At 32.4% G+C, this 12,465-nt stretch overlaps 1 protein-coding gene across 1 annotated transcript; it reads left to right on the top strand.

Moving 5' to 3' along the window:
• The first annotated feature begins 10,646 nt into the window (after positions 1-10,646).
• Positions 10,647-11,903, top strand: LOC109184722 (ATP-dependent DNA helicase PIF1-like). Its single transcript, XM_019334760.1, has one exon. It carries the CDS (start codon positions 10,647-10,649, stop codon positions 11,901-11,903), a length of 1,257 nt encoding a protein of 418 aa, XP_019190305.1.
• The last annotated feature ends 562 nt before the right edge of the window (positions 11,904-12,465 follow it).

Genomic DNA, 12,465 nt, shown 5'->3' with positions numbered 1-12,465 from the left:
TTTAACTTATAAAGTCTGATTTCAAAAAATTTGTTTCTCCCGCCTATTTAGATTGTGATAAGATAGTTGTGATCTTACTCCTACAATTTAGGGGAGTGGGCTATTATCTACTCCATATTTAGTGTTGTAATCAGATTGGGTTGCGTGTAGAAGTAGTGTGGATGGGTATGGGATTGCTTACAAGTACATGTACTCTATTATTATTTATACATTGCTCCCGCTCACTTCCTCGGCTATAAATACATGCTTATTGTGAGTGTTGAGCTTCAATGCAAAAACAAAGCTAAGTGTGGTAAATTACAAGGTTGAGATTGCTGATCCCTTATGCAATTCAAATAGAAATCTAAGCTGTCAAAGATCCTGTTTAATGCTTTGTTTTCTGCCTTGCAGTGTCATCATGTTTGGCCAGTTTATCGTGGGGGGTCAGCTTCATCCTCAGCAAACTTCAAAGGCTATAAGGTTGCGTTGTGTGCGTTCTTACGTTGTTACTGAAAACAAAGGCGAAAAGTTAATAAGAAGTCAAGAATGTATATTTCATGATCAAGAGGTTTGTCAATTATATCTATATCTACCATTGTTTGAATTCTTATTCTTATGTTTGGCACCTCTTATATTTTTAATATCTAACTTTGTTGTTTACCATTTTTGTTCTAAATACAGGGTCTGTTCATCCATGTCCATATACCTAAGGATGTTGTGGCAAAATATAAGAACATATTCAAGGAGGGTAAAGTGTATGGCATTAGAAACTTCCTATGCATCACTAACTTCTTCAAGTATAAAACAAGCCCTCATCGTTACATGATGAAGATCAAACATGATACACTTGTGAAGGAATATAAGCGTGTGAATTTTCCCAAAACAATGTTTCGCTTCAAGAGTTTTGAAGACATACTTTCAAAGCAGGGAATTGATGAGAAAGTCTTGATAGGTTATATTAAAATAAAAATTCTAAAGTCAATATGATTTATTACCTCTATTATGATGTTATGTTTTATTTAATTACTATGCTGTTTTTTTATAAATTCAGATGTCCTTGGTCGTATTGTGGAGATATATTCTCCAGTGGAGAAGCTAATAGCAGGGAAGAAGGCTAGACTAATTGACTTTGTGCTTGAAGATTCTAGGTATAAATCCTAATTCTGATTTGTCTCTCTAATTTTGATTTGAAACTTCTATCTTATGCTTTTTCTGCTGGCTTTAAAATGGTATGCAGTCATAGGCAGATTAAGTGTACATTGTGGGATGAGCATGTGGATCAACTAATTCCATACTTCAACTGAGTTGCTAAGGATCCAGTTATACTGTTGATTCAGCTCTGTAGAGCTAAATTCATGGACAGTGAGTTATATCTCTATTTACTTCTTCTATGTTTTTGGTTTATCCATTTCCCTCTATTTTACATTAATAGGAATAGTTATTAGTAATTACTAATGGGTAAACTAAATGCAAACTGGCTCTGAATATTAAAAAAAAAAAATAGACAAACACATGAGACTGTTGCAGTCATTAGTAAACAACAATTAATAAACAGTGATACATAAGTAAACAGTCATTTATAATATGCCCAAAACAGTCAGAAATAAACAGTTAAGAATAAATAGGCAAAACTGGTCATTTTGCAATCAAAATTATGTCATATTCACTACTTTTATTTTTCAGATGGTGAAGTGCGCATTTGCAGTTCATTTGATGCTACTCAACTGTTTTTCACACACTCATGCAAAGAATTCAGTGAGTTAAGGAGCAGGTTAGTTTTTCCTCTAATCTATTTTTAGTGTTCTGCGTAATAACTCAATTGTGTGTTACTAATTTTTATTTACATGTTCTTTATTATTAGCTTTACCAGTAATCATACACCTTTACGGTGTATAGATTCTGAAACCAGATTGTCTAATGGTAGTTTTGGCATTGCTGTGCATCCTAAAAATGTGGTAGTCAGTTCTATTCAAGATATATACTCTAAAAAACAGGTAATCTGATCTCTTTTTTTTTTCTCTACTGGCCTTTTTTTCCTACTTTATTTATTTAACTCAATCTTGCAGCTAGGGGAGTATTGGGTGGCAGGTATAATTGTTGATGTAGAGAGTTTAAGTGACTGGTATTACATTTCTTGCAAGAAAAAGCATGATTCTGATGGTGGTATGATGTATTGTGCTGGGTGTAAGAGTTCTTGGCATGAGGGAGTTGTGAGGTATAGGCTTATTATCCGTGTTGCTGATCATACTGGTGATGCTCCTATGCTGATGTGGGATCGTGAATGTGCGGAATTGGTTGGTTTGTCAGCTGGTGAATTAAAGGCTAAGTATGCAGTGGTAGGTATTTCTATGTCACATACCTATGTGCTTAAATGGTGAAAATTCACTAAATAGGATGTGCATGTGTTTTCTGTTTTTAAAACTTTGTAGGGGAATGACTGTATTCCATCTAAGTTAGGGTGTTTGCGTGGCATGTCAATGCTGTTTCGGATTGCTATGAAGAAAGAGCAGGTTGAGAGTTACTATTCCGCATTCACAGTACTTAGGATTTGCAGGGATGAAGCATCTCTTACACAGTACTGCTCGAGTCTATCAGCTGGCATTTCACAACCAACCATTGGTCCAGGTGATGTAGGTGGTTTTCTGGATGAGGAAGAGGATGTTGATGTCAGTTTTGAGGTATATTCTTCTATCATTGTTTGGTTAACTTTGCCACTATGGTCTTATTCATTGGCCCTAATGTTATTTCCTACAGGAATGCTTTGGTACTGATAATGAAGAATGTGTTGAGCTGGATGGTGGTTCTCAGGGTGTCAATGTGGACAAGTTTCGTGGCTTAGATGACATTGAACCTGGTGTAGGTGTTAATGGTGTTGTTTTGCCTCTTAAGAGGAATCTATTTAAAGACTTTGTGGATGTTGGGGCTTCAAAGAAGGCTAAGGAAGTGGTGGTTAAGGAAGAAAAGTAATAGGTTATTCTATCTTTTTAAATGTAATGTAGAAGTACTAAGTGTTGACTGGCTGCTGTTTTTTACTATTCTTTTTTGGTGTTTAAAGCTAGAAAATTGCTTAAGCTACAATGTACTCTTAGAAAATAGATATAGTCTATTTTCCTATTTTGTGATTGCTCTTTTGGAAGCTGTATTAGCAAGAGTACCTAATGTACTTATCCTTAGTAGCAGCCAGTAAGATCTTTGTAATCTACTTAGTTTTCTAATGTAAAATTACCTACTTATGATTAGAAGCTAATCATTGCAGTTAACCTATACAGTGAGAAGTATTCAAATAAATAATCCAAACACATAATGGAGCTTTGCATCAAAGTATACAAGTAATCGAATCTGGAAAGGAAAAAGAATTGTAATGTTTTTAAAAAAGAGCTCTATAAACAAAAAAACAATATTGGAAAATTATATATACATACAATTGTTCACAAGTAATTGGGAAAAAAGTATCAAATACTTTTTTTTCGTATAAAATTTAATGTTTAATTTCAAATAGTTAGTAGGAGTACATCTATAAAAAAAAATTAAAATTTGTCTAGCAATAATTCTATTTATCTAGAATCCAGAAATTTATAATTCCATTTTTCTTGCAATGCTTCAAATTATTTATAACACATTTTCAAAATACTAATGTCCTTCCAAAGTAAATTTCTGAAAATATATTTATAATCATAATCATATATATTTAATAAATGAACTTTTGAACACTTTTCATTGCAAAGTCCTAATAAAATTGCTAAAATATATCAAGTAGTAGTATAAAAGAATTTGATTGTTGTCAATATAAAACAATGGCATCAGATTCCTTTTTTTCATCATTTGCCTCTATTTTAAAACCATTGATAATTAGTATTGGGTAAAATAAATGAGAACTATCTCAAAAAAAAAAAAAAAAAAAAAAAAAAAAAAACAAACAAACAAACAAACAAACAAACAAATACATATAAAATTTCTAGTCAAATTCAAGGTGCACAATACTCAATACATACAGGTACCAATTTTTTTAAATACACCTATAGCTTCTATCAAGCATTAATTGTTGATTGTAAGGTTTGACTATGTAACTATTTGTTGATAGCGACTTCTTTTCATCTCTATTCAATTTCCTAACTGCCTCTTAAGAGGTCTCTATTTAAAGACTTTGGGGATGTTGGGACTTCAAAGAAGGCTAAGGAAGTGGTGGTTAAGGAATAAAAGTAATAGGTTATTCTATTTTTTTTAAATGTAATGTAGAAGTACTAAGTGTTGACTGGCTGCTATTTTTTGCTATTCCTTTTTGGTGTTTAAGGCTAGAAAATTGCTTAAGCTACAATGTACTCTTAGAAAATAGATATAGTCTATTTTCCTATTTTGTGATTGCTCATTTGGAAGCTGTATTAGCAAGAATACCTAATGTACACACCATTGAGGTATTTGAGAAGTATTCAAATAAATAATCCAAACACATAATGGAGCTTTGCATCAAAGTATACAAGTAATCGAATCTGAAAAGGAAAGAGAATTGTAATGTTTTTAAAAAAGGGCTCTATAAAGAAAAAAACAATATTGGAAAATTATATATACATACAGTTGTTCACAAGTAATTGGGAAAAAAGTATCAAATACTTTTTTTTTCTTATAAAATTTAATGTTTAATTTCAAATAGTTAGTAGGAGTACATCTAAAATATAAAAAAAAAAAATTAAAATTTGTCTAGCAATAATTCCATTTGTCTAGAATCCAGAAATTTATAATTCCATTTTTCTTGCAATGCTTCAAATAAATGCTTCAAATTATTTATAACACATTTTCAAAATACTAATGCCCTTCCAAAGTAAATTTCTGGAAATATATTTATAATCATAATCATATATATTTAATAAATGAACTTTTGAATACTTTTCACTGCAAAGTCCTAATAAAATTGCTAAAATATATCAAGTAGTAGTATAAAAGAATTTGATTGTTGTCAATATAAAACAATGGCATCAGATTCCTTTTTTCATCATTTGCCTCTATTTTAAAAGCATTAGTAATTAGTATTGGGTAAAATAAATGAGAACTGTCTCAAAACAAAAACAAAAAAAAAAAAAAAAAAAAAAACAAACAAACAAACAAACACATATAAAATTTCCAGTCAAATTCAAGGTGCACAATACTCAATACATACAGGTACAAATTGTTTTTAAATACACCTATAGCTTCTATCAAGCATTAATTGTTGATTGTAAGGTTTGACTATGTAACTATTTGTTAATAACGACTTCTTTTCATCTCTATTCAATTTCCTAACTATATATGCATAGCATTTAAACAGAGCATCTACATGCATTCAATTCATTCACTACCCAAATTTTGCAGGTCTCCAACAAACTATTGCAACAATAATGAAAAAATTGAAAGGCTCAACTACCATATGTGGAAAAAGAAAATTGCAGGAAGAAAGTAAAGGTATTATTTTAACATACCTGTTTTCCTTTTTTGTAAGTTTAGCAAATAAATAAAGACCTGCAAAACTTTGCCTCAACTTTTCTGCTTTTATGTTCCGATCTGCAATATAAATTGCAGTTCTTTATATGTATGTGCTGAAACATACTCAGTTTCTATATATATGTAAAGCAATTAAGGTAAACATGTTCAGAGTCACTTGATAATTACATTGTCAACTAATCAGATAATAAAGCAATTATAACAAATTAGTTGACACGAATTGGCTATCAGCACCACTCCACACTGGTAATATAAGCTAAAAAAGCTAAGCTGATTTACCTACATAACAATTTCTTTCACATTCATACTTTTTGTATTCCAAAATGAAGAACAAGTAGATTCATGATGCTCATTAGTCATCACGATTCAAATACAAAAATTAAACATGCTACAGGGGATTACAACTATCAAACCAATAACAACAACAAAGTTCTTAATTAAAGTCTGAAAACAAAAACGGAAGTTGTTAAAATTGTGTTTTACCTTACTGATACTGACGATCGTAGCTGATTCTTGCTCTCTGTGGTATGAATTTCGCCTTTGGTGTTCGGTGTAGTAGAAGTCGACGATTTGTAGGCTAGGGTTTTTGGTTTTGGTAATTCCGGTATGCATTTTGAACTGGGTAGTATAAATGATTGATTTTTGTGTTTATGGAGGGTAGTATTGTAGAAGATGAGAGTCGGAGAAGATAGATCGCGAAGCTTTCTGTTTGTTATAAACCAGAGCTTTCTGATCGACGATTTGTAGGGAGTTTTCGATGTTCAATGTTTGGGCCCTTTAGTCGGTGGGTTCTGGCCGACGGTAAGGACTCAATGGGGGAAGACGGAAAGCTTGGTTGATAATGGTGATGGGGTGTTAGATCTGAACTGGAGTTTCTAGAATGAGAAGTGCGATAGAGAGAAGGGAAGCCGGAGGTGAATGCGTGAGCGCTTACCATCTACGCTTGAATTTTAATTTTTTTTTAATTATTTATTAATGACTTTGTTATAATTGTTGGGCTTTATAATAAATACAATAATACCAATGGAAAAGCTTATTTAAATACATTTAGCCATGACCTTTTTTGGGTGTATTTAAATGGTGTTATTGTGCAATTAAATTTAGATTTATTTGTAATGTGTTGATGTCAATATTATGTTGTTGTAAATTGAATATATTTATTTCTGCGTGTTCTTTTTATTGAATATGTATATATGATTTTGTGTATTTTATTGAATTTTAAAATCAAAAATTTTTAAAGCTTTCTGTATAATTTTTTTATATTATTGTAATCATATGTAGCTGTAATAAATAGTAAAAAACTAAGTATTAGAATGATAATTAAACAAATTTAAGTTAACACTTAGTTTATTATATCCATAAATGTTATGATTAGAATATTGTGACCATATATATTAATATCTACTAATTTTTGAAATTTATATTCTGGAAGTCTGATGTCAAAATTTTAAAGATTAAATTAAAATTATATACAAGATATATCATATATAATTTTAACATTTATGGGTCATAAATTTAATAGAGTCAAATTTAAATTAATAATTATGCAAAGTAATTTATTGTTTAAATTTGTTTCTATTGAGCTTTAAGTTTGTCAATATATATTGTTTATTTATATACTTATATATATATATATATATATATATATATATATATATATATATATATATATATATATATATTTATATTTATTTATTTATTTATATGTGTGTGTGAGTGTGTGTCTATGTGTGTATGTGTGTGTCTGTGTGTGAGGGACTCTAAAATAAATGAATTTAATAATTTAGTTCAATTAGTTTAAAATATTTATTCCTTTAATGGGTCTAATCAATATTATATTATTAGGTGCTTATTTGTTTTTATTTTTTTTGTTCATTATTCTGTTGATTTGTATATCTTAATTATTTATTAATTGATTTATTCTATTGTAGAGTTGTATATTGACCTTGGAGATCCAGTTTTTAAGTGTACTCATTGTAGTGCATATTTTTGGTCGGAAGAGAGATTGAAGAAGGTAAAAGTGAATGGTGGCCCGAGATATTCAGTTTGTTGCTCTAATGGAAAAATTAAGTTGCCGATGTTGAACGTTCCACCAAAAACAATTCTTGACTTATTTTTCAAACCGTGTGCACGAAGCAAGCATTTTTTGCAGCATATAAGATCGTATAATAACATGTTCAGCTTCACATCTACGGGAGGTCGTATTGACAAAGAAGTAAATACAGGGAGAGCGCCTCCAATTTTTAGGTTGAATTGACAAAATTTTCATTTGTTGGGTAGTTTGTTACCTATTGAAGGAAATCGACTTAAATTTGCACAATTATACATTCATGACCCTGAAAATGAGATGTGTAATCGATTGAACTCTGCCAGGTATATTATGTCTTATTAATGAATATTATTTCTTTTAATTATACAAACATAATTATAAAGTGATATCAATATCTTTTGAATTTTAGGGGGAATAATGATCTCAACAAACTAGATGAAGATATTGTTGCTGACCTTCAATTAACATTGGATGAAAATAATGTTCTGGTAAAATCATTCCGGATGGCTCGCGATGCAATAGTTACCAATCCGACTGTGGAAGTTAGGATGAAATTGATAGGGAAGCGTAGCCAAGATGCCAAAACATATAATTTGCCAACAGTGTCAGAGGTTGCAGCTATAATTGTTGGTGATCTGGATCCCACGTTGGGTCAGCGAGATATATTGATAGAAACAAGATCGGGTGTGCTAAAAAGAATTAGTGAGCTTAATCCAGCATATCTCCCTCTTCAGTATCCAATTCTGTTTCCATATGGTGAAGATGGTTATAGAGAAGATATTCCTTTTAATGTTGAACAAAATATTCATACAGGAAGAAGGCATAGTATTTCTCTTCGTGAATACCTATCATTTCGTATTCATGAACGATGTGGTGCGATTTCAACATTTCTATTTGTGAAAAGATTGTTCCAACAATTTTTAGTCGATGGGTATACGATGGTGGAATCTGGGAGATTGTTGTATGTCCGTACGCATCAATAGAGTCTGCGTTGTGGATCTTATAGAGGTTTGTTTGACGCATTGACTCGTGGGGAAATTGAACCTGGAACTCAAGGTCGACGAATTGTTTTACCTTCTAGCTTTACGGGTGGTGCACGGTATATGGTTCAAAATTATCAAGATGCAATGGCAATTTGTGTTTGGATTGGTTATCCAAATTTATTCATTACATTTACATGTAATCCAAAATGGCCAGAAATACAACGCTTTTTAGAGCAAAGGCTATTAAAACCAGAAGACCGGCCCGATATTTTGTGCCGCGTTTTTGAAATGAAATTGGATTGCTTAATAAGAGAGCTTCGTTCAGGAACTGTTTTTGGTAAAATTTTGGCAGGTCTGTAATCTACAATCCGCTAGCGATGTATTAACTTTTCTATTCACTTTCTTATCTTTCCGCTTTTGTTTGCAGTGATTTATACTGTTGAATTTCAGAAGCGCGGGTTACCACATGCACACATACTATTGTTCCTTGATCGTGTTGATGCTAACGCGCTCAGTGATGATATCGATTCCATTATTTCAGCCGAGATTCCAAGTATGGATGATGATTTAGAATATTACCAAGCTGTTGAGGAGTTTATGATACACGGTCCATGTGGTGTTGCCAACAAAAAATCTCCGTGCATGGTTAAAGACCATTGTTCAAAACACTTCCCAAAGAAATTTATAGAATCTTCAGTTATTGATTCCAGTGGTTACCCTATTTACAGGCGTAAGGATGATGGCAGGACAATTCTGAAAAGTGGTGTTGAGCTGGATAATAGATTTGTTGTGCCCCACAATAGATATTTGCTACTGAAGTATAGAGCACACATTAATGTTGAGTGGTGTAGTCAATCTCGGTCAATAAAATATTTGTTTAAATATGTCAACAAAGGCAATGACCGAGTTACTGCCCAGTTTTATAAGAGCACTAATTCTGAAGATAGTAGTGAAGTTATTGATGAGATTAATATGTATTATGATTGCCGATATATTTCTCCGTGTGAAGCTGTGTGGCGTTTGTTCAGCTATGACATCCAGTTCCGTAATCCCTCTGTAGAACGGTTAAGCTTCCATCTGCCGAATGAACAAAGCATTGTTTTTTTATGATGACTTATCTATTGAGAATGTGCTTGAAAGACAAACAATTAAGAGTAGTATGTTTTTAGCATGGTTTGAAGCTAATAAGAGGTATCCCCGAGCTAGGGAATTGACCTATAGAGAAATGCCTCATTGTTTTGTGTGGAAAAGAAAAGAACGTGAATGGCAACCAAGAAGATGTGGTTTTGCTATAGGCCGTATGTTTTATGTGCCACCTGGTACTGGTGAGATCTTCTATCTTAGGTGTTTATTGAATTTAGTTCGTGGTCCAATATCTTTTGAAAAGATTCGCAATGTTGATGGGATTCAATATTCATGTTTCCGTGATGCGTGTTATGCTCGTGGTTTGATTTGTGATGAGAAGGAATATGTTGATGCAATACTTGAAGCAAGCCATTGGTCCACTGCCTCAGCTCTTCGTCGTTTATTCGTGACTTTGTTAATGTCTAATTGTTTATGCCAACCTGAAAAAATTTGGGATGTTGTTTGGCCACTTCTGTGTGATGATGCAGAGTTCAATCAGCGACGAGAGTTACAAAATCCAGGTAAATTTGTATTCACGAAATGCCTAATTAAACTATCTATTGTATGATATAATTATTGATTATAACATTTCTATACTACTAAACATTAATATTAGTTTCAAAATTATATATAGATTTATTATTACCAGACGATGTGAAGAAGGAGTATGGTCTGCTTGAATTAGAGAAACTTTTGCGACATGGAGTAAGAGTTTGGGGGATTACCCGTGTATGCCCGTTCCTGAATTGTCTAGCTTGGCTAATTCTCATAATCGATTACTGTTAGAAGAATTGTCATATGATTGTGCATTGCTGAGCAATGAACATGATGACATGGTAGCAAAGTTAACTACCGAGCAGAGAGATGTTTACGACACAGTTATCGGAGCTGTTTCTGGTACAACAGGTGGTTTGTTTTTTGTTTACGGTTATGGAGGTACTGGGAAGACATTTGTGTAGCGCACTTTGTCGGCTGCACTTCGATCACAGCGCAAGATAGTTCTAAATGTGGCATCCAGTGGTATTGCATCATTATTAATGATTGGAGGGCGCACTGCGCATTCACAATTTGCAATACCGATTATTGTGAATGAGGATTCCACGTGTAATATATCACAGGGGAGTGATTTAGCTGAACTGATCATCAAATGTAGTTTAATTATTTGGGATGAAGCTCCTATGATGCATAAACACTGTTTTGAAGCATTAGATAGAACCATGCGAGATTTGTTACGATTTACAAATTCATTATGTCCTAATTTACCATTTGGAGGGAAGACTGTTGTACTAGGAGGTGATTTCCGCCAAATATTGCCAGTGATACCAAGGGTTGGTAGACAGGATATTGTTGGTGCTGCTATTAATTCTTCGTATTTGTGGGCTCATTGTACGGTTTTGAGATTGACACAGAATTTGAGATTGCAGAGTGTTGGTACTGATGATGAAAGGCAAGAGTTATCTACTTTTGCTAATTGGATTGCTTCAATCGGTGATGGTGAAGCTGGTGGACCAAATGATGGTGACGTAGAGGTTCTCATTCCACATGAGAATTTGTTGCATACAAATGGTGATCCAATCCAAGGAATTGCGGAAAGTACATTTCCTATGTTTCGAGAACAACAACATGACGCTGATTATTTAATTAGTCGAGCAATTTTGGCACCAACTCTTGAAGTTGTAGACGAAGTTAATGCGTACATGACCAACTTGAATGTTGCTGAGTGTAGGACCTATTTTAGTTTTGATTCGGTCTGCCCCACTAAGAGTACCTCTGATGTTGTGGCTGGGTTACACACTCCGGAGTTATTGAACGGGCTAAAATGTTCTGGGTTACCAAATCATTGCTTAACATTGAAGATTGGGTCTCCTGCTATGTTGTTGCGAAATATTGACCCTTCAGCTGGGTTGTATAATGGTACACGGTTAATTATTACAAGATTAGCAGACCACGTTGTTGAAGCAAAGCTCTTATTTGGCAATGCAGCAGGCTCCAAAGTTCTGATCCCGCGTCTGTCCCTAACACCATCTGACAGTACATTGCCCTTCAAATTTCAAAGGAGGCAGTTCCCGCTTATGCTGTCCTATGCAATGACAATAAATAAAAGTCAAGGACAAACACTTTCTACTGTTGGCCTATTTCTAAGAAAACCTGTTTTTGTACATGGCCAGCTATATGTTGCATTGTCTAGAGTCAGTTCACCAAGAGGGCTTAAGTTACTCATTTGCAACGAAGATGAAAAGTGTGCTTCTTCAACAATGAATGTTGTGTACAAAGAAGTGTTTAATAATTTATAACAACTACATATTATTAAATCTTTGTTATAAATTGCATGTTATTTGGGTGATCTTACTAATTATTTACTATTTTTGCAATCGTATATGTATAATTATGTGTAACTATATACCTATATATATATATATATATATATATATATATATATATATATATATATATATATATATATATATATATATATATATATATATATATATATATATATATTATTTAACTATTTATGAATTTCTTTATTTATTTTCATACCGTGCAACGCACGGGTGGAGTACTAGTTTTAGCAAATGAGAGAGATTTGCAGGGATAAAGATAGTCTAAGGCTACAAAAACTTCTGCGGTAGTCTGTCAATATCAAAACCCACGTGTGATTAATATATTAAATTTAAGAATTTAGGGGTTAGTTTAAATAGATTTAGGAGTTTAGATAGATATAGAAAATTAGATGATTTTTTATAATTAAAATTTATAAATTCTTAATAATAAATATAATAATTTAGAAATTCAGTTCTTAGCAATTAGAATTCTTAATTATAATAATTTAAGTAAAGAATTCTTAATTATAAA

The sequence above is a fragment of the Ipomoea nil genome, unplaced genomic scaffold (assembly GCF_001879475.1).
Source record: "Ipomoea nil cultivar Tokyo-kokei standard unplaced genomic scaffold, Asagao_1.1 scaffold1286, whole genome shotgun sequence".
NCBI lineage: Eukaryota > Viridiplantae > Streptophyta > Magnoliopsida > Solanales > Convolvulaceae > Ipomoea > Ipomoea nil.
The sequence above is the reverse complement of the archived record's forward strand: the minus strand, read 5'-3'. Positions and strand labels throughout refer to the sequence as shown.